The 25,095-nt window shown below is 32.6% G+C and overlaps 1 protein-coding gene across 1 annotated transcript in view; it reads left to right on the top strand.

Annotated features, from left to right (window-relative positions):
* The first annotated feature begins 10,929 nt into the window (after positions 1-10,929).
* Positions 10,930-25,095, top strand: part of LOC124365511 — a 76,087-nt gene continuing 61,921 nt past the window's right edge. The window contains exons 1-2 of the mRNA XM_046821494.1: positions 10,930-11,370; positions 11,909-12,169. Of these exons, the coding sequence (XP_046677450.1) occupies positions 10,930-11,370; positions 11,909-12,169 (702 nt within the window). The remainder of the gene's footprint in view (positions 11,371-11,908; positions 12,170-25,095) is intronic.

Raw genomic sequence — 25,095 nt, forward strand, 5'->3', positions numbered from 1 at the left:
TTGAAAACTAACTGACCTATACCCTTCAAATTTTACATGAACATTCATTTGAATATTAGCAACACAGTTCGATTATGGTGCCTGACACTCTATGAGATTTGGCTGAGGGTTAGCAATTATCTTTACATTGGTCGTATGGGTAACCATGATGGCAACGAGAAAAAGTAAGAATAAATACATTTACAAACTAACTGTGTACAATAATTTGAGATTTTAGTAAGTAAAATTTGTATTCATAGAGTAAAACGAAAATATGCTTGTAATGTCAAAAATCGGTAACAGTATTTCACTTCAACGCACTCTTACGTTGTAGCACCCTCACTAGCTCACCCAAACTGGTATTATTCTAACACTGCTTTAAAATCTGTCCTAGGCACTAGTAAACAATTTGAATGTATTATGTGGTAAGATATCTCGAGAAATATTTTATCTCTAGACTTTAAATTTGGAATTACACTTTATTTCTACATAGAAAAAAAGAAAACACACATAGTGCTTTATTTCTGCACTATCATGGTTGGGTTCCATGATAGTGCATGTCCAACCATGGGATTTTTCTGAGCGTCATTGAAGCATATCTCTCAGTAGGCTGACACAATTAATCTTTTCTCTGAAGGGAGGATGAACAAATTTACTGTATAACTTTATGTCTATCAGTCCATAGTACATTCATGTATGCAGCGTTAGCGAAGCATGTTACGTGAAACTTGGAGTGACGCACTTTTACCTTGTAATTATGTAGGTCTTTAGCGATATTAATACCAGTTGTAATGCATTGAAAGGTGTAAATGGTAAATTTTATATTTCAGTGGTTCTCAAACAGTGTCGTAGCCAGCGGGAGGATATCGGGATGACAAAATAAATTTTAATAAAAACTTAGTTTGAACTTTTCGTTTGTTTTCATCTTTATTATCTTAGAAATAAAAATTAATCGTTAAATGTGTTTCTAAGCGCTACTCTCGAAAACGACTGGGCCAATTCGGCTAATTCTTTTTCACAATATTCGTTGGAGTCCGATAAAGGTTTTCATGAAGAGAAAATCGGAAAAAATTTCTGGAAGACTTTAGAATTTTGAATAACAATTATAATACTCGAATTTACGCAAAACAATCCAAATTTAACTAACAGTAAACACCTTTAACTTAAGCTTAACAAACAGACATAAACATTTGTTTACACTTAAATTTTAGAAAACACTAACTACACAGTGCTAGTAGTATTATGCAGGTTGGAAAGGTAAAGTTACTATCTAATGTTTATTACAGATTTCAACTGTGACCATTGCACTATCTAATGTAAAGGCAATATTATTTAAACGTCATTTTTAATGCTACACTAATGAAAAAAGCTGTGAATGTTTGCTTGTAAAGTACTCAAAACTGGTTGGTTCCTTTGATTTAGTATATGATATTTTTATTGTGATTTCAGTAAAAAAAGGGGAATGGATACAAATATGGCCTAACGACTCATTATTTTCTACACTACAGTCTGAAAAAGAACAAAAATTCTATCTCACAAAGCTTATTATAAACAATTATTTAGAAATTGAAATGAAAATAGTTGAAACAATTGTATATTATATCCCTTATACCGGAAGAAGAGCACAAGCGACCAAAGTAGCCTTTTTAAGCTTTTGTATGCATATATTTTCTTCATCGAGGTAAAAAATCAAAATCAAATATATTACCAGAAATATTTTAGACCGGAAACAGACGCTTTTCATGTAAGTTAACTTCCGAAACCTACTTGTGTACATATTTTTTTGTTCGGTGCAACAACGCAAACTCAACTATGAAACTGTAAATAAATTTGACAAGAAGTGAATTTTAACGGCTTTAACCCCAGGAACTATTCAGTCTTACGTTAATATGTTTATTTTCTTCGTTGTAATAAAAAGGCAAACCCAATTATGGTATATTAAGTATCTAAAACCGGAAATAGATTACAAGGCTCAGTAGTAGACGTTTTGACAAAAGTAGGGTTTGAAAACTAACATATGTGTATATTTTCTTTATAGGGACAAGTTAAACTTAACTGTAGCACCGTATTAGACTGAATGTAAAGTAAGAATAGGCGTTTTAAGACCGTTAGTTGGTAAGATTACATCATAAATGATTTCACTAAGAAAATTGCGTGCGAAGCCGCGGGTAACTGCTAGTAAAACATAATAATTATTAAGTACTTCTGGATTATTTACATGCTGATTTAGAAGCAGCAAATACATTTTCTTTACAACTGGTGTTGAGTGGTGGAAAAGGGCGGCAAAGTTAGGGGTTGCCTCCCCTGGAACAAATATGTAGCTGCGGCTCTCATTGTAGTAGTAAACAACGTATTGCTGTTTGTAAGACCTAAATTGTATGGCCTGTAAATTCTTGTAGAACTGAGACACTCTATTGTCCTACATTTGTATTCACGACATACAGTTGCCCTCGTCACAGAACCTCATCTTTACCGCCGATTGCCAGCAAGGTCCTACAGGACTCGGGCGACAACTGGAGTAATGACCGGTAATGCGCCAAGCCTTGGACCTCGGGTGACAATGCGCCCAGAGTGCAGTAGCGCAGTAGTGTAGTAGTGCAGGGGCAGATGTTCCAGCCTTGACAGAGTGAAGGTACTGGGCGTCGTGACGTCACCGCGGGAGTGTTATCAGTGCTTATATAGCGGGCGGTCTGGCTATCAGCAGCAGACTCGACATGGCTAAGGTAGGTGCTAACAACTCCTAGCTCCCACTCAGTCACTGAACTCGTTAACCAATTAACTATTTAACATATATTATTAAGATAATAGGCTTGTTGCTAACAATATTCATTTACCTAACAGGATCACCTAAACATTGCTGTTTTTACCTGTAAAAAAAAATTAATTTACTCTTTATTTATTACAGATCTATCTATATTATAATTTGTATTGCCTCAAACGTTGGATAGTTCAACTTGGTATTAAAAATTCATTTAAAAAATAGTGCACCGTTTTAAATCAATCGTCTGGTTAAATTTGTAAGCCTTTAAATTTTGAAGTGAACAAACTTTAACTGTTTAATTTATTGTTAAGCTTAAGGTATGAATTTGCTATTGTACTATACAAATAATTTAATTAATTATTTATATTTGTATTAAAATAAGGTGTGTTGGTGTTTAACAGGAGAATTTTGGTTAGTGCATTTAGTGTTATGATAAATAATGTAGTTTATATAGTCAAAAGGGTAGGCGTGTTAAATATACTTTGGCTAAATATCCGTTCTTCTAAAAACTATGGAGTTTAAGATTTGGGACTAAACCACTAGGTATAATTTAATTGCTATTTTTGTAGTCAAATTCAGATTACAGAAGCTGCGGTATTCATACTGGATTGTTGTTGGAGAAAATTGTTTCACACTAAAAGGATATATTGGGAAAATAACAACTCACAACTAAACTAACGGAAAGAAACGTTGCATTTACGTTTTGAAATGGCGACAGCCGTTCTAAATAATTAATACAAAAATACAAATAGGAATTTTGGTTTAATATCAACTTTAATTTGTTTAAGTTTTATACACCACATAAATATAAATTGAAACACTATTTAGAGTGGTATTTTAACAACGACGAATTAATTTACCTTTTCAAACATGAATGGAAATCATCATGAAATGGATCTAAATGAACAACACTAAAAATGGGAATATTCTACAAATAGGAATTAGGGTCATATATCTGTGTAGAAGTTTTGGATTTTTAAACCGTACAAGTGGATTTTTACTATAAATTGCTTTTTGGTAATAAACATTCGTAAGTAAAATGATAGTATTTTGCCATTTAAATGACTATCCATTAAATAATGTCCAATTAACAATTACTTATAACAAGAATGGCTCTCTAAATCGTAGCTGAGCCATCGCAAGAACGTTAACAATGTTTAGACACGGTGTGAAAAGATACACACAAATAAGAGTTTGAATTTGTTCTTACAACTAAACAACACCACTTTACTGCTACTTAATTCTCAGTTTTTGTAAGGAATATATCTCCAAGATGTATATTTAAGTACACGAGATTGGTGAATTAAATGTTATTTTAGACACTAAAATGTAGAGGCCCTAGTTACTGCCTACGGTTTATACACCCCTTACAAATTTATAATTGCTGTTTATAAAAGATACTTCAGATATATAAATAATATAATGGAGACAATCAAAGAAATCTAATTAACCTACATACAGGAATGTTTAACATGAAATAGTGCATTAATATCTTTATAGAATTAACCTCGTTTCTTTAAATGTACGAATACGAATAAGAAAGGGCCGAATAAAATAAAAATGTAATTTATAGAAATGAAACCATTATTTTTAAATTAATACTCTATCAGAAGGTAAAAAATATGATATAATTATAAAACAGGAAATAATTTTATAGCAGTAGTTCCATTTGTCGGTTAAAATCTTGTGCTGGACGTATATTGTATTCAGTTCGTTTAAAACTATGATTTTTAAATCATTTCACAATATAAGGTTTGATCATCAACAAACACTTAAAATACGATAAATGTTTCTAATAATTCACAACAAAATATTGACCGTAACTTAGGCTTAGTTAGTATTTCGACTAATTGAATAATCAGTAAAATCAATGTAAAACATTTATCGTAAATGTTTAATCATAATTTTATAGCGCATAAAACCTGAACAGCCTCAAGGAATTAAATAAATTTGTCTCAGATTTTTAGGATAGTTAAGGTTTTGACTAATTTTATTGTTAGTACAATTTATATTCTAATTGATCAATTTACGTTTCTTATTTATACGTCTGAGGAAATTCTATAAGAATACATAGGCTCTTTTATAAAATTAATTCCGATGCGATCCGATATTGGATGATTGAAGTATACGGCATGAAAAAAAAGATTGACGAAAATGTTAACACACATGCTTGTTGTAAAGTATTCCGTGACATGTCGACCTAAATCAGTTACAGTAACATAAGACAACAAAGGCCGCTATATAGTTCCCACATTCACGCCGCAAAACAAAACACCGATCTTATCTCCACAATTCGCGGCCATTATAGTTGGTGATTTGTTCTGACAACCTCCACAACTGGATTAATTGGTGTAATTAACAAGGAGGCCCTGAGAACAACTCGAAGTAATGGCTTGAATAAATAGGCGGTACCTTCTCAATTAACCAAACAAGCGACGAAGCCAAGTTTTAACATGATGCCACGTTGTTTATTTCTTTATTATGACCATTCAGTCAACATTTCCAAAAGTATTATATTTAACAGTTGTCCCATGTGTCCATGTAATTTCACGGGATTATGGGAGATAACGAATCGGCTTTTAAGTAGAGGTAACTATTACCATAAGATGATACGTAGTAAAGGTATTATTTATAGTAATTTATAAAATAAATTGTATCGACTTTTATCAAATAGTGCTTGATTTTTGTTCTAGATTTGTATTGCAATTGTACTAACATTGAGGTTCTCAGCGAATAACCAACAATACAAAAACTGATCACAGTAAATCTGCTCTAAATCAGTTATTTATTATTCGATTTAAATTATTTTAGTGTCATTAGATTTGTGAAAACTCCCTCTAAATCTGTTATTCTTGCAGTTTCTTGACAAAGAATGCTAGTTTTTAAGATATTTAAAGTTTAAAAGCTTTAATGGAAGCCATTTTGAAAATACTAAACATAATTTCATGATATTCTTTTAGTAACGGGCCTTGTTATCATAAACATGTGAGTCGAATCCGGTGTAATTCAATTTATTTTTTAAGATATTAATTTTGTTGTAAAAAATATACAAACAGACAGATGGGAAACTAAGCATCAGAGACCCATGTTCATGTGGTGAAATATTTTTCTCTTGACCTGATCAATATCGTGGTATACCTTTGTCCAGAGTCACGGGACCCCCGGTATATTACAACTATAACTATTTTCCAGGGTAAAGTGTCTTAATTTGATAGTTTGATTGTGGAATATATCGTTTCAAAGAAACAGTATCGATAAATAGAAACAAAACTCCACAGAACCTACACATTCATTATACATATTATTTAAGTGGTAAAAATGTTTGAAGACCGATTAAGAATGTTATTGACTTGAAATAGATTGGAAAAAAGCTCATATTTCAGTAGTTTTTTGAATTGTGACCATCACAGTGTTAGTCAGTGGGACATCGTATTTATAAAGTTATGAACAAAAAATTATATCCTTTGCAAAACGCGCATTTAGACAAGCTTAAAAGAACTCCGTAGGAAGTATTCAATTATAAAGAGGCTTAAAAATGTAATTGAAAAAAATGTAAATTGATCTTTGAATTAATCTCTGTGTGTTTAAAAATCACTGATATCAAAGTACATTAAAAACATGCACATATTAACACTAATATTAGTTTTACAAATATAAATTTTATTCGGAATCAGAAATAAATATATTAGATTTTAACCTCACTCGTGTGAAAATGATTAAATTAGATTTTATAATCTTTGCCTTTTGTACAGTGTCAAAAATGTTTGGTTTTTAGGAGATACCAGGGATTTAGAGTGATACCTCCTTTAGTTTGTTTATTTAATATTCCACCGGACAATAATAGATCTATTTGTAACAATATTGTGTTCTACGAGATTTCAAACATAAGGGATTCAAGTACAAAACTAAGGCACGTAAACCAAAGTGTTAGTGTCTGTCTATCATAGGTTCCTTTCTGCCGATTTTGGCAAACCCCTATCATGTAATTGGTCTTTTTAGTAAGTTAATTTAAAAGCTTCACAGTGTATGATTTTCTCACATGCGGATTTTTAAATTTAAGGTGTTTTAGTCGTAAATGTTTATCAATGACAAATCGCGTTTAAGCACTTAGATGACAATTTTCGTGTATTTAGAATTTCGTCGAGCACTTAGACAACATTTTCTCTACTTTTGGATGTTTTTAAAAGATTCAAACTATTGCCTATAACGTTTGAAACCTTTTAAATTGCATGCACGTCTCTATTAGGTGTAAATTGAATTTTTGCGGATTATTTCACACCATGTCGGTTTTTGTAGCATTTCTGAAATACCGTGGAATTATTTTCATAGAAATTTAAAATATTTTGACCACCAAAAACGGTACAAAAATCAAAGAAAATGTCTAAAGCCATCTTCATTTTCGACACCCCAAAAAGTGAAAGTTTGCCAAGTTAGTAAGTGAGCGTTGTGTAAGAGAATAATATATAATAGGAAAATTCTCCTCTTATTGCAGTGTCTGGTATCTGATGTTACAGACTTGACTCCTGGAATCTGGAGCTGTGTTTTTCTGCAGAGATTGAAAAAGTCAACGATGGAAAGCTCAAGAGTACCATTACATCTTTTACCTAGATTACAAAATATAAAATGTATTGAAACGGCATTCTCATTGTCTCATCATGTACACCTTGTCCTGTTGTGCTCAGTTGCTCATCATTGCTCAATTGTGCACCTGATGAGACAATATGAATGCCAATTTACCAGGATTTCACTATATTTTATTTTGTAAATTGCTCGTTTTAAGATTCTTCGTCGTCGGCTTTTTTCTATCTCTTCAGACGAACATGGCTCCAGATTACAGGAATCAAGTCTGTAACAGCATCAAATTCCAGACACTTCATTAAGAGGATGGTGAACATGAGCTAAACTCAACATTCATATTAAATCAACTCTTCCCACCGTGGCTACGCTGTGTGTAAAGGAAATCCTTTGAGAAGTCCGGGTGAGAAGTATCTTTGAAGTAATCTCTGTGTGTTTAAAAATCCAATTTTAGTATTGTAATCCTTGTCTATGACATTATATACATAAAAGTTGAACATTCATCATAATAAGAATTGTTAGACCAACAAACACGGGAGAATCTTAATCAAACTCGTCATTGACGTGGATAAACTAATGCTTACATATCATAATTTATACAGGAGTGTTACTGTGCAACATTTTCATCAAAACATTATTGTGTATACAGTTGTACTACTTTTCTTTATTTTGTACCAAATGTATCAAATTTAAGTTTAAACTTATTACAAACATTACTCAACAAGGAACCGTGAAATAACTCTTATTTCTTTCCAACATTCCGTAGTATTTTATCAAATACCTCCAACGATATCTATAACAATTTGAACCATTTTAGGCTAGTGTGAAGGAATCCTAATGTTGAAGTACGTAACTTTCAGTAATTAATAAGGTTGTTTTATAATAAAGGTGGTTTGAAACGGAAATAGGCTTACTTTAGGATCGATCATATTATCCCAACGTTCACGGTTAATAGCTGGTTAAAAATCAAATTGCTAATGGCTCTTATTTTACTACTTTCACATGCATGAATACTTTTGGTTCGAATGAGTTATATTTTACGTTTGTATTAAACGACTGAGAGGAACAGTAAATCATCAACAATTTGTGTACCATTATATTTGACTGTTTTTACAGCTTCAGGCTTTTAAAAGGTTTCATGAAAGGGATATATATATATATATATATATATATATATATATATATATATATATATAATCAATACACGTACTATCAAATGTAACAATATCACAACAATTAGGAATGCGATGTGTTGAACACTGAAGAAGTTAACAAATTTATGTATCTTTTACTTTAAAACCGCCTTAACTTTTTTGTTACAGTACTTATAATTTAGAATTAATTTAGACGATTACTAATAAATCGTCTGCTATTAGAATTATAGTGCTATTTATACTATATTGTTACTTTTTATAGAAACAAGGTTATGTGTCTGTCATAATTTTAATTGTGACAGAAGTTAAATGTAAACTCAATAATCAGAATTTATTATTCGTTATTGATTTAAAAAAAACTCATTGATTATTTCACATACATTGAAATGAGTAACATTTGAAAAAATGTTCAGCTGGGCATGTAATTTATTATACAGTTACAAATCATAACTTTCGAGGTGAAATGGCACGAAGCTAACGACAAAACACATCTTTTGATTGTGAGTAAAATAAAACAAAACCCGTCCCTTAGTGTTGCTAAGTAAATTTGTGTTTCAGTGGCTATTTGCATTTCGCAACGGAATACAAGAATACGTAACAGCTTGGCTAAGCTTTACTTATCGAGCAGGGACGGAAGGGAAGTGCATGTACCCCGGCCGAAGAGCCTGAGAACATGTGGGTTTTTAGAGCATCGGTGTGTGTAATCGCGTTTAGACAATTGTGTGCATTGTGCAATGTGAATGAGTGTGAGAAAGTAAAGCGAGAGAAAGAGGAAGAGAAGGGAGGAAGAAAGGGAGATGTGCTAGGCCGGGACAAGTGGATGACGTAACCGGTTCAAGAGAGTAACAGCGGCTGTTGTGCGTCTGCAAGGCCGAGGATCGTTGTCCCCTCCTGAGTGCCTCGCCTTCCCTCCGATGGTATCGCCTTCACCGGCACATCCTCTTGCGAATGGTCTTCACTGTCCAACAAGCATTTTCGAATAACAGATGCAAACTGTTTAATTGAGCGGTGTGAATAAAGTGGATGAATTGCTTTTGTTTTTGTAGAGCAATTGCTGGACTGTAAGTGAAGGACTGAGGACCTGCAACCAGCTGTCCGAAGTTCTCCACTTTCCATAAACTTCCCTTACTTTTCTGGAATTGAAAATTCTGACATTTCCATGATTATGAGTTCACCCACTCACACAATTCCTGGAACACGATGAAACATTTGTTTATTCACTCCAACTGAGAATATTCTTAAACTTGGGGCTAGTGCTTCATAGACAATACTTCATTTTATTCACCGCAACTTGATTATTGGAAGAAGTATTGAGTACAGTTATAATTTTGCGACAAAGTACTTAATGCCTCTGACATGTCAATAGTTTTATTACGTTTTACACAAGTAACATATATAAGGACAAAAGTATTGAACTAGGAAAGAACAATATAGCTTTAACCAAAATATATTTCAATGGAAACATTTCCACGGAAGGGTACTAAAACACAATTTATTACCTAGGACATCACGAGATTTACGACTGTACGGTTATTCGAAGTTATGCGCACTAAAATAAAAGCTGCTATTAAATTAGTGGTAGTTTAAATTTTGCACGCTACAGTTTTGCTTTTTTGCTTGTAAGCTTTATGAAGAGTCCGTGCATGTATATAATTCAGTTACAGTATTCTGTACCCTGTAGTATGATTTTAGTTCCCTTTCTTTAAGTTTAACTAGTCACAAAAATATGTCTACTAGTTCAGTGGTTAATAATAAAGCTAACTATAGCGATTACTTGCATATAAAAATCTATATTGTGTAAGCCCTCGCATGATGTATTATTATGGTATTAATACATAAAAAAATAAAATAAAATCAATTTAACTTTCCTTCTGACCGGAACCTTTGAACGACGATTCTTAGAAGAATTTTTTCACTAAACACACTTACATCCAGAAGGAACAAATCTGGTCTTAAGTTTATTTACAAAATTATTCATGGTTCAATAGACAGTTACGTTCTTTTAAATAAGATCCAGTTGTTTGTTCCTAGAAGCAACTTTTGTCCATCAATAGTTTTTTTTGTCCCCAGATGTAACACAGTCCAACGCTAAAATGTTTCATTTTTTAAAGCCTTAAGACTTTTAAATCTATTTAAGCAGGAGGTAGATGTAGAAAGGAGGTAACATAGTATTTGAGTTCAAATCCCAAATTGACAAAGTTTGTTGACTTATCATGAAGCAAACCATTCAATTTTGTATCGTTATAAAAATTATTCTTTTGTTTAGTTAGATATACAAAGTGTCTGAACTAATACGGAGCATTATTTTTAATTTATAAATTTTTGCTTAGCCTAATATTCTTGTTTAAAGTATTTTCCCCTTTGTACTGAAATTTATTGTATTTTGTATTTGTATTTTATAAAATATGTCAAAATAGCTATAAGGATATTGCATCTATGGCTATTGTATATATAATTGAAATGAATAAATTCCTCTTTTCGCAGATTTTATTTTTGACATTGGCAGCGGTAGCCATGGTGGCGGCGGAGCCCCCCGTCAACAACCAGTACCTCCCTCCTGGTCTTCAGACAGAGGCGGCATTCCCAGGCCGAGGATCCCCCAACAACCAGTACCTCCCTCCCTCCAGTCAGTACGGCGCTCCCGGTGGTGGAAACGGCGGATTCGGAGGTGCTCCCTCTAGTCAATACGGTACTCCTGGAGGCAGCAACGGAAACGGATTCGGTGGACGTCCTTCCAGCCAGTACGGTGCTCCCGGTGGCCGGCCCTCCAGCCAGTATGGAGCTCCCGGTGCTGGAAATGGATTTGGTGGAAGACCCTCTAGCCAATATGGAGCTCCTTCCAGTCAATACGGTGCTCCTTCTGGTTTTGGTCAAAATGGCGGATACGATGATGGTCCTTCGGTAAGGTCTCTTTAACCACATTTCTTAAATTTAAATCGATTTGGTTTTAACATAGCTTTCCATTGAATCTAAGCTTTCAATAGAACACATATGTGAGAAGAGTAATGCATTTTATTTTTTATTAACTTAGTAGAGGCATTTTCGCCCAGTTGACTGCATTTTTTCGGAAGTCCTCAATAAAATAAAAGAAGTGCGTTTTAATTTTCAATACAATTATGAGTATATAAATTTTAAACGCGATGCATCAAAAGGCTCATCCGATGTTTTTACCCATTTTATGAGGATTAAAATGCTAACAATACAATACCCATACATACATATATTCAGCAACACCTTTAAAGAAAACTTACCCTGTGCAACGTTAAAACGGTTTGAAATGGTAACTCCAACTGTTACCTCGCTATTAGGATATTTTGAGCCAGAGACTTTTAACGCATGGTTGATTATAATAGATCACCATAAAAAAGTAAAATATATTTGAAACAAAAATAAATCACTTCCTTGCTGAAGCAGTTAAGTACTAAAGTCATTGTTTCAGGAGCCAGCGAACTACGAGTTCAAGTACGACGTGGACGCTCCTGAGTACAACGTGAAGTTCGGCCACCAGGAGGCACGTCAGGGGGATGTGGCCCAGGGAAAATACTACGTGCTGCTGCCCGACGGCCGCACTCAGCTGGTAGAGTACGTTGCTGACCAAGACGGCTACAGGCCCAAGATCAGCTACGAGGGTGGTGAAGGAGGTTACGGCCGGGGACCCAACGGAAACGGAAACGGCAACGGTGGTTACCAGTACAGGAAGTAGAAACCCTACTCCCCAGCAGCAACATATACGCTTCAAACCATTACCATCTTGGGCTAAGCCATGCCCACGACTTGTAAATAGTATTTATACTTTTATAAAATAAACGATTTTTGTACAAAATTTGAGCAATAAATTTCCCTATCACACTACTTGCTAAGAATAATTAAGTCTATTATAGAATCTGCAACATTACAGGGCTCCTTAATTATGCAGGACTTAAAACCTCAGTTGGATTCTGATAAATACACACTTGGTTTATTTTGTGACTTAAGTAGGACTTTTGATGTAGTTGATCATAATATCCTAATAATGAACAAATATGGTTTTAGGAAATAAACCTGTACTGGTTAAACATGATTTGATTGGCTGGGTCCTTTGTGTTGAAGTCCACAACAATAGCAAAATTTATTATTCAGACTTTTCAGTTGTTGAAACAGGCGTATCCTGAGGGCTCAGTGCTGGGATCACTTTTGATTCTACTTTACATAAATGATCTTCCTAATTTTATTTATAACTTAATGAATAGTGAAGCACTCTCCGTAAACTTCTTTGCAGATGACACAAGTCTGTTATCTCGTCTGTTAAATCACAGTGATTACTAATAACTTGCTTTGCACTTTAAATTTACTTCGTTCCGTCTTTTGGAATGGTTCCACACGAATAAACCATTTCTTTATATCTCTAAAAATAATTTCATAGAATTTAATTCCCAAAAAACTTTAAATCATCTGAACCACTTTACTTTGAACACTCTCGCCCGTAACAGTTCACTCTGTCCTAAGTGTCTAGGGGTTCATTTAGACTTGAATTTAAAATGTGATACCCATATAAATATCTTGGGTAAACATTTCAATTATGCAACAAATGCCCTGAGGTGCCTAGCCTATCAACTTTTGCTTTTAGGAAGACTCTCAGACGGGGTTACAGTGACTTATTTGAATAAAATATTAGTTACTGTATTATTTACTGGGACTTCTGTAGTGCAAAATTCTTTAACAGAATTTTCTGCAGAAGAGGGCACTGGGGATCGTCTAGGGATTGGACGATGGGACGGTTGTAAAGAGCCTGTTTGATCAAGTGGCAACCTCACTTTCGCCAGTCTACTTGGTTACCTCATAGTAATTTTTGTCTTTCAAAACAAACATATGTTTTCAATTCTTGGACATGATTATAAACAAGGCATAAAGACAATCTTATAGTGTACAGATATCGACCGACGTAACTCAGCAATCAGTTTTCTTTTTTGGTCCTAAGTTATTTAATTCACCACCAAAATAGTTTAAAGATACTTAATGATTAAAAATCTCTGAGAAAACACTTAAAGTTAATAGGCCGAGACCGCTTTATATAGTCCTCGGGATGTCCTTGATGAACTAACGACCCAAGGTCGGCGGGTCAGTGACCTCTTCAGTACAGACGGGCTTTCCTAGATATTTGGTATAATACTAGATAAACGTTGTAATGTATTTATTTTTCCACTGTTAAAAATATGGTACTTAATGCTTATTGACAAGTTGAATTTTGAGACTTACGCAAAACCCGTTCAGAGTTCTGTTGTGCCAATTAAGGAGTTTAAATATCGTTTAACATTTGCTGTGATATTATTTTGAAAATTTTTTCATAAAATATATACAAGTATTTAATTTATGTTAGACTAAAAACAATAAAACGAGTTCTAAACATCATTACAATATTTGGTTCATGAGACGTACATTCTAAAAGCTTGGTGATGACGTCAAGAAGTACATGAATATCGGCAATATCAATCTAAATAAACCAGATTTTAACACTACGCACTCTTAAAAACCGTTACGAGAAAACTCCAATCCTAAACATTGAAGCAACCGGAAGAGATCATGACAATTTTCACATTAAAAAATGAATAGACAGTAACAGTTTTTAAAGAATAGAAAATGTTAACGGCTCCGCAGAAAAACTATGAAAAGTAGGAATTATTTTTGAAATCAGAACCAAAATCTGATGCACGAGATAAATGGAAACTCGCTCTGCTACTGCAGATCGTATGGTTATACGAAAATGACGGTCACATGCTCGACCTACATGATATCTTGACATGAGTAGGTTTCTTTAACAATGCTTTATTAGTAATTTCCCAAAGAATTGAGAATTAAAGGTATACAATAATAGGAACAATAAAGTTTTTGAGACAATAAAGATCTATTCCACAGAGTATACTAACAGATTATGTTCTTGGGGTGGAAACGGTGTCATTGATTTATTTTCCAAGGCTGTACATATTTTTGTTTTTATTTTTAACGATTTTAACCATGGAATTTCTCAATATTTATGGTTTAATTGATGAGAGGCCCTAAAAATAACAAACTTTACTGAGTTATCTATATTATATGTAAGGTCGATATGTTTCAACGTATCGAGGAAAATAAATAAACTGTGCTAAATATGGACGTGTAAAGAAAAGATTTATAGTTAATTCATAATTAGTTAATTATCAATATTTTTAGAAAATAACCTAAAGCTTTCTTATTTTTTAGTTTTTGAAATCAACGAGCACAGAAAACATTTTATTATTAAGTTAATAATCTCTGTTATGACACGTTTTTGCCCCCTACGGCTGTCCATGTGTTTCACTGTTAAAATCAATAAAGTTAGTTAGACATGTTTTAAAACTCATTCAACTAAAATGTATAAACTTTTATTTAATGTCGTCCTGTTTTTGATAGTAAATTATAGCATTATTAGTATATTTAAATAGCTATATATTATGTATCGCACTTAAAGAATATCATCGTATATAATTAGGACAGAGCGCATAATAACTATAAGTTTAGGTATTTCTATGTTATAAATTTCTATCGTAGGAATAATTTGAAGACATTTGAATGAATAATTTACCGACTCGCATTTCTTATGGCAATTTCTGTTATTTCTTCTCTGTAAAAAAATCATTAAGAAAGAGGACAGCATATTTTTTCCGATGATAAGGCTCAAGTCTAATCTAGCTATACAACTCAGAAGTAAATCTACAACAAGAAACTGGAATGGTTCAATTCAGCTTTGAAAAGCTCTTCTTTTGGATCGAATGGCCGCGTCTTCCGAGACCTATGGCGTGGATAATGGTGTAAGCGGGCGGAATAAATAATTATTATGTTATTATGCAGATTAATATTATTATTACTTTTTATTTGAATTTTTTTACAATTTAAAAATATTATAAACATATTTAAGTTGATAATTTCTTTATTGGAGTAATTTATTTGTTTAGTAGTTGGGTATTGTTAAGGTTAAATGTAAGAAAGGGCCATGTGGCTCTAAATTCACCTCTATACTCATAATGAAATTATGACTATGAATATGACCTACAACTGAAATCACCCTAATACTCGAAAGACGATAAAAATATATTTTTATTTACAATCATTTTGAAAATAGTAAGGTATATTGCAATGTACAATGCAATGTTATAACATTAGCTTGGTTTATTCCAATACGTGTCAGGTAAATTGTAGTGATGGAATATCTCTGCAAGAAATAGACGTGCTTAAAAATGCTCTTTGTTCGTAAGGATAAACATATGATAATAATGTTTTACCTGCTTGTCTTGCAGTTATTGAGCACATAAGTCTTGGTATATTTAAACAACTTTTTGGAAAATTGACTTTTGATAGCTAGAATAACCAAAGACTGCATTGAGCGATTTGTCCAACTAGAAATACACAGGAGCAATCGGTTATGACGTTATAAATTATTCCCTTTTAGCCTCTGAAACCTTTTTCTCTGTGAATGAATCACCTGTTCTATGCCTTTAACAAGGTAGGAGTACGCCACACTTTTTGTTGGCAAATAAAATTATAACTTGCCAAGTTGCTGTCAAATAGAGCAATAATTAACTAAAATGACATCATTGTGGTGGGCCTAATGGTTCGACTGTTCTTTGGAGTTTTGCCTGCGAACATAATAAAACTTTATAAAATGACTTCCCTTCAAGTTGATGTCGACTCACACACCTCGGCGACAGCATCTTGGCTCGATATTGCAGTTGTAGTCATAAAAAGGAAGATTGAATCAAAGTAGTCCTCAAAGAACAATCATTCTAGAACTCAAGAACTCGATGATGAACTCAAAGTTAGACTCAATAATGGAATTAAAGTTGGATTCAAACTACTTGGTCTCGCCTAAAACATAATCGCGAAGGTATGAGCTATTTATCGAGACAACTTATAATCACGACAACGTGGTCTCGTCAGAAGGACATCAGCACAACTAATGCACGTGTTAATTTAAAAAAAATGAAACAAACAGTTTATTGTACATTGTCCATAATTTACAACTAATCTAATGAGGAATCTACGTGGTTAGAAGGGTTAAACGCCTAGTTCTCTGGTGAATTAATTTTATGACCTGAACTGAGCATCCAGTCGACGTGGGATGTGATCGCACACATTGCTAGCACAGGCGCCGTAACTAACACTGCAGAACCGTTGGGAAAATGTACTCTCGGGTAATTAAGGAATAATTACACAACTCCGGTAGGAAACCTGCTCATAAACTCATGTAACTTTAAGGCATATAATAAGTATAATATAATGTACAATGTAATATTATTATATAATATTAAAGATAAAATACTTCATTATTATACTACTTAAAATCTACATTCAAAAATTATGATATACAAGAATTATTTAATTTAATAAGTTTATTTATACAAAGTAGGTAAACAAATAAATAAATAGGTAGTAGGTATTCATTAATAAATGAATATATTCAAAATATGTAAGTAAATAAATAATACAAATGGTTCAAAACTAAGGTAATATTGACATATATTCACGGTCGACCTTGCATTAATAACCCTCCATCTAGAAAAATGTTTAAAATAAAGTTTTCCAAACTTTTAAACTCTACGATTTTTGTCATTAATGATAACATCTTTGGAGCAATAGAAACCGAAATAATTACGAAAATCCATTTTTATTTACATTTAACCTTAAATAACTAAAGACACAGACAAGTGATTATATCTTTTGAGACAACTTTTAGAACGCCAAAATGAAGGTGTATACAAAATTATTAAATATTCTTAATATTGGATATTTCTTAAGAAATATCTAATATTATATAAATTAGATATTTCTTAAATATTCAGCTAATTATCCCTCATTCCAATGTTGACATTTTTTATGCTAAGATGACTGGAGTATTTCTCTGTATCAAATCAAAATATCGTGTAATAGGAAGATCGGATGAGTGACAATAGTGACTTTAATATTTATCAAATTTGTAACCTTGGAATAGAATAGGCATATTAGTTTTATACATAAACTTTGTAATAACCGTTTTATACTCAAGGGTATTAGTAGAGATTTTGAATGCATCATAGCCAATATGTACGAATTTTTGGAAATATTACAGGTAACTATTACAAGTTTAAAATTATTCTTTACTATGTCTTATATTACATTAAATGAAAAGATGTGGTTTTTATGAAATTAAATAAACATGCCAATATTATGTATTAATGAATAAATAAACATTCAGCAGAGGTTTTGCTCAAATTAGTGTTCAGACAATAAAGCAAATATTGAAAATAACTTAAAATATTTTAAAATTAGTTCTAGATCTGCTGACCTATAGTTCATCATTACTTTCCCGCCCCTTAAATATAAATAGTAGTGTAGACTTTCAGAGTAATACAAGAATATAACGGTATAACTTTGTGCATGTAAAGACATTAATTGTTAATCTGTTTAACTTCTTTATATACAATTATTTGTTTACTTTACGATTTAATCTTGTATTATCTGTAGAAAATGTTTAAATGCGACATTCCTTCAATTTAATTTAGAACGAAATGGTACAAATACTATTAGTTATGCCACCTCTCATCAACATCTCTTCCATATGAACTTCGGAACTATGGTGCACCGACACTGGAAGAATTGTAGACTGAATAAAACAGACTTCAGGACTGTTGTTCTCGCAGGGCTTAAATGATATTTATTTATAAGAAGATAGAAAATGGAACTGACTGATGGGACTTTGCTAAGGTGAGTTTGGACTGTTTTCATCATAAATATTTGTAATAATTCCAAAGCTTGCGAAATAATACTACAGGTCGAAATTGTTCTTTTAGTTTTCAGTTTTTATTAGTCATCCATTTCTTTGTTGCATTTTTATTATGGTAATTTGTGATTGTCAACTTTATTGAGAAAGGCGACTCGGCCTGTAGTCATCTTCAGTTCACCTTTATTGTGCCCGTATTTAGCCACGCTGGTGTCATAAACATCTCGTTCCTCCAAGGACATGGTATCTGGTACCGATGTGGGTTAGGTGCTCTCTGTAGGGTCATTAGGCAAACGTAATAGATATTACATGAGAGGAAGTCTAAGTGTTTTACACAGAAAAGAACGAAGTAATCTATACAGAGTATGTTGCTTACTTACTGTATTATGGATCAGTAACAAAAATAAAAAAAATCAGTAACACTGAGTGTTATGATTTTTTATATCAATGAACTATGGCAAATATCCAGACAAATCCTGTTTCCTTCACAATAATTTCATCGTCAAAAACAAACTTTAAAACAAAGAATTACTTTATTCGTTGTGAATATAGCTGACATTTACGCAGAATTTGCTTCTCTTATATAAATTCTATTAATTAACCAGTATTTATTAAAATTATGTAAATATGTTATTAAATACAATGTATTGATAGATAAATAATACAAATTATTCAAATTTCAAGGTAATATTCTCAGAGATTCACGGTTGACCTTGCATTACAGGTCAAACACTGCGCATTATACAGGGTGTTCCATGAGTAACCGTACAACATTCTCAGGTGGGTTTCCTCTCATAAAAATAATGAAAAAAGTCGACATGTCCGAAAACGCTTTGTTAGCGAACTACGGCTGGCAAAACAGTTTCTCGGAAAGGACGAAAATAATGCGAAATTGTTTTGTATAGCGTAAAGTTAGGTGTTACATTTTTCGGATTTTATGTAAAAAGAACTGAAAATACGTCCCAGACTTGTAACACTACCAATATCTGAGGTATCAGACAAAATATGCAAAATTCGGTCAAGGAAAACATTCTTTGTTTAGATTTGAAGTACATTAATTTCATAAAAAGAGTATTAAACTCGTAAATTGTTGACCAAAACTTGTAGTGAATTTAATTTTGAAGAGAATTATGTAAAAAAAGCGAATAGTAAACAAACACAAAGTGTAAAAAATTAATGTTTAAGTAAATCAAAAAATACGAAAAATAAGATAGACAATGCGATATCTGTTTATTAAATGAACTTTCTCCGTAGAAACAAATCATAAAAAAAATTTTTCAGACAAGTAAATAAAAAATCGGGCGAAATCTTTCGCTAGCCGTAGTTCACTAACAAAGAGTTTACGGACGTTCATACTTTCGTTCATAAAATATTTTATTTTTGGCTATTCATTATGTTTTGTATTGTAAATGGATTGCACGAGAATTCAACAGCAGTCTATTCCTTTATTTATCAACCGTTATGACCACAATCTTGATCATTTTTTCTCTTCTCGTCGGTTTAAAAAAAAATTTATTTTAAACTTTGTTTAAAGACAACCATTTTGAAACTGGTAACAATTAATCTCTTTCAGCAGAAAGTACTTCTTTAAAGATGCAAAACAACTCAAAATTACAATGCTGTAACTAAACCGTATCTGAGTTATGATTTTATTTTATATCAAAACACCGACAGAAAGACAAAGCAAAACGAAATGGACCCTAGTGTTATGGGAGCCTTTATGTTTAAACTTTTTTTACATATTTGATCAATTTTCGCGTTATTACCTTTATTATATTATTATAACTCAACATTTAAGTATAGAATAATTACGTAGACAGATGCATGCAATGCAACAAGATTGAGGACGTCAAATATTTCTTTGAGAGCCGTTTTTATGCAAAATTATTTATTCAAGAAATAGAAAATTAGAAAAAAATGTATTATTTGAAAATAAAACGTATATTGTTAGTCATTCAATACGATCTAATGTTTAAAAAATGTTAAAATACGATTAGATTAAAGTACTGGATTATTGTGGTAAATAAAAAATAATCTTTAAATATCACTGTTACTCTCAAATTATACTCACAGACATAGTGTTCAGAGTATAAAAAGGTATAAAATGTAAATTACTGTATTAATATACTAAGCCGAATGCGGCTTTTCTGGCGCACTTATTTGTAACACTGGACTTCAAATTATTGAAAAATTGTAGCAATTCAGGAAAAAGTAAGGATAAAGTGGAAATTAGTTTACTTTGATGCAGTAACTGTTTCAAAGCCGATTTGTATATCTATTTAGATTGCGAATACGAAGAATTTATAGATTTAATAAATAAAATCTTAATCTTTTTTTATTACGATATTTTAAATTTATGCAGGTTTTAAGAATTGAGTAACTAGTTTTGTAACTAAACTTTGTTAATAAACTCAACTTAGTTACTTATTATTTTCAATATGGAAGAGAATATTACTAAAATAGATATACATTTTTTGATTGGTAAATAAATCAAATTAAGGATTACTTTGTTTTTATATTTAAAAACTAAGATAATTTTGAGGTAACGTTTTATTCATTTAAAGATTAATCAAGCTGTTCAATGTTACACGGTTGGTGTTGATACACTACTCTGGCTCCTGCAACTGGATTATGAGGCAAGCTATTGACATGTGAGATATGATATTGCTTCTGACCTATCATACGGATGAGTTAATTGGCTCAGGTCAATCGATATTCGTGATAATCTAGTCGAGAAATTTCCTAACTTCAAAACAAAAACATAAAAAATGATTCATTGTTATATTATTGATAATTACACTGTATTTTCGATATTGGACAGTGACTTGTTTCGTTCACCATAAACTATACTGATATAATATAAAATAAGAATATAACACAATTTTAAAATATAAGTTAGTATTTTCCTAAATAAATTACAGTTTAATTAGGTTCTAGCCTTTACTAAGTTGGTTAAAACTACTTCACACCTTTACAGAATATAAAAAAAGCTTCTTTGTTTGGTTTTCACAAATTTTAACACAAACAATTTTTTTTCCTCTTAGGACAATAAGCTTAGAAGTTGCATCTAATCGAAAAGGACTTTGCGCTGCTTCCGGAGAGACAGGATATTCTGGATGGGTAAGGTTGGGGGTAGGGGTCGCCTCCTGTCATAATCTTTGGCAGTAGACAGACCATCCAACTACCTTTGCACCCCAATAGCTTGAAAATTGCGGTTACTACATCCGCTCCTGGACATCCATAAGGTTGCCCAGATTTAAGTGACACGTCGGATTTTGCTGTGCCCAATGTGGGTTAAACTGGAAGATATAAACCAGCTAGAAGTGAACTCTCCTGGGGTACACAAATTATAATACAAATATGGTATCTTAAATAGTTTTAAATAAAAAATAAGAAGGTTATTGGCTGAGCGTCAGCGAAGCTTATCACTTGAGAAGCTGGAAAAGTTTCATTTCATATACTTGAAACTTTGCATGAAGGTTTATTTAAATATGAGGAACAATGAGTTCGATAATTGTACCCATCACGCCATGGGTTTTTGCTGAGTATTAGTGAATATCTTTACATTTATGTTATGGGTAACCACGATGGGAACGAGAAAATATCAGGATTAATATATTTGGAAACAGATTCAATACAATCATAGTCTGTGTCTTTTAACTTTTGATATTTTTATTCATAGAGTTTATTAAACCAAAAATAAAAGAGTGGAAAGGTAATTTTAAAAGTTGATGACAAGAATTGATTTTAGTGAACTCTTTTATTTGTTAAGCTCACTGGAACTTTTATTATTTAATCACCGCAATAAGACATAACTTAATGACCAACAGTGTGAGTGTGTCATATGGAAAGATATCCCGAGAAATACCTTATCTCAAGACTTTAAGTTTTCCATGAAATTTCATTTCTACGTAGACATGAAGATGTTCTAAATAGGTTCATGTGCAACCATGGAATTTGACTGAGCGTAAATGTTTGTAAATTTATGTTCTGTATAACTGCATGTCTATCTGTCTGCAGGATATGTAAAGAATAAAATCAATTATGGTTAGAAATTTTGCACGCAGCCCTAGCAAAGCCTTTATATACAAGAGTACAAAAATGTGATCAGTAGTTTTCACATTTTGTGCACTAATATGGCAGATTCGAAGTGTTTGTGTATGGTATATTCTTTACGAGTTATAGAAGAATGTTCAAAAATATCAGCTTTAAGAGAAAAAGGAATTTATTGTTGCGGGAATTGGAGAATAATCATAGCATCTGTTAAGCAGTATATGTAGATGGTGCCAAACTATTTAGAAGCTATTGCGTCTTCATTGGCCATCTTGGATTTGGTTAGAATGTTTTAAATGGGAAGGATACAGTATGGCATATAATTTTAATCCGTCTTTTGTTAGATACCTTTATTTGTGTAGTTGTTATGACTGCTTAAGTCTTCCAGATAGACTTAAGCTTAGATGTAGCATTTGTTGTGGACATTCAAAATAAAACCTTCTGATCCAAAATTTCTTGATCATATTAAATTTAATGGTGCTGGTAAATCAACAGTGGTTTTTATTGGTATTAGACAATGTAACAATCATATGGCAAAAGTCATACAGGATAAATCTATACTTTTTACATTAGTTCACGATACTACATTCAGACTTACAATCTTTCCATTCATGCATACCACTCATTCGCCAATTCTCTTCACCGCCAACAGTCTTCTAGATTGGAGGTCTCCCAACTATAATCCAAAAACTATAAAATTCTTTAGGCGCTAAAAAACGTTTCAGACGTGGGTTAACCGCCTTGAACGTTTGTTTATTTTTCATGGAATCGGCCAATGTATTTATGAAACGGGCACCTGCCTGCGAGAGCATCTACGTCTCGGTCCCTAGTCAGTCAGGGAACATTTTGACATACAGTATGAAACTGCTTCAAGATGTAGAGACATGTCATAGTCAACGGCTGCAATTTTTTTTAAGTTGGTCTGCACGACTCTCTGAAGTTCATGATGGCGATTGTTTGAACAAGCTCCCCACAAAATCAATCCATAGGAAAGGTGTGGCACACTACTGTGGCACTGACAAAAATATAGTGCTACAATAACCAGTTAGTCTCCTACCAGAGCTAGCCAAATATTAGTAAGAATGAAGAAAAAAAACAGGAACTAATGGTTACTCCTAAGCTTGGTGTTTTTGTAGGCACGATATTCTGGTAGTGTCTCCAGGTGTATGTAAAACTATCCAGGGTTATCCATCTTCTCCGAAGGATTACGAGGTCATAACTTCTCCATATCTGCTAATTAACTACAACTCACTGTTCCACAGCCATAACCTATATGAACTCCTTCTATGGGACATGCAGTGTCATGTGATCAAGTGATTTTAATGCAGAAGAGGACTGTGAGGTACATTACATCAGCTGACTCCTAAGATCCTTGAAGACCCATATCACAAAAACTTGGCATTATGACAGTTTACAGCTAGTACATCTACAACTCATTCTTTTGCATTAAGCAGAATGCACATCATTGCCATCCTAGGCGTGATACTCATTAACACGATACGCACAGAGCTGAGGATGTACTCCGATGCAGGCTTTCTAGGACTCTGAAATTCTTTCTTTTGTTTATGACCTACTGACACAGATACGCTGTCGAACAGCAGAGAAATTCAGGACTGGGCAGGTAGGCTAGGTTTTTACTTACCTTATAAATTAGTCACTGTATTCTTTAAACTAGGTGTTAGAAAAGCCACATGTCTATGTCAAACGCAGAGGAATATCCGATTAGGCTTTATAAATGCGGATGATTTTTCCGTATATGTGATAACAAATTTAGCTCTGGGTAAAAACAGTGTGAGGAAAGTTGTGACCAGGTAAAAATATATTAATCATTCACGCCTCTAATACTGGACTACTTTGTTTTTTTATAAGTTTTCCTTTCTTCTGTGATTTGCCAAAACAAATCAATAGCTTGGTTATTTTGTGGTAAGCCATTTACAAAACAAAAAACAATTCTAAGAAAATTTAAAAATTGTAGTTAATGGTATACGATTAACAGATTAGTCAATGATAGTTATGTCATGAGTTTCTCTATTAACAAAGAACCGATCAGTGAACATTAAATAAAGTTCTTTATTATAATTAGTTGTTTATAGAGTTAGTGAAGTTGACAAACAACATGGTGGTTGTGATTCCTGATTTGGGCGTGCCACAACGCTTTGGTAAGATTTGTTTATTTTAACCTAGTTTGGTAATTATGTACTAGGTTAGTTCTTTACCTGAAGAAGAGATCAGATTGCAGATCTCGAAATGTAGTGTTACTGATTTCTTGTTTCACTGAACGATGGCAAATGTCCGGAAAAATCCTGTTTCCTTCAAAATAAAGTTGACTTTTTAATTTGTATAGCTACATCATCACAGTAAAACACTGATACCTGCTCAATATTACTCATTAGTACTTATTGGAATTTAATTTATTGATATGTCATTGATTTATTTATAAGTGAATTTTTAGGATAAGCAGTTAGAAGTACCTGAGCGCCCTATTTACATAATATACTTTTACAATATGTATGGAGGTCTCTATCACTTAAGGAGCATTTAGATGGAGTGTTTTAATTTATTTAAATTAATTGTTTTAAACACTTTTTTAGTTTAAGCTGCACTAAACATGCTGGCTGGGTTACAGAGAGTAGTCAGAATTCAAATAGTCCTTCCGGCTCATTTTGAGTAAGTATTTATATATTGTAAGAACTGAAAAATGAATTTATTCTCATGCGATGTAAATGTACTCAATATCTCGAAAAACATTTTGTAAATTGTTATTTACCAAATTTAAACATGTTATAAGAAATCCTGAAATATTTCTTTAATTTTCCTCTAGGTTC

This window comes from Homalodisca vitripennis, chromosome 6 (genome assembly GCF_021130785.1).
Source record: "Homalodisca vitripennis isolate AUS2020 chromosome 6, UT_GWSS_2.1, whole genome shotgun sequence".
Taxonomy (NCBI): Eukaryota; Metazoa; Arthropoda; class Insecta; order Hemiptera; family Cicadellidae; genus Homalodisca; species Homalodisca vitripennis.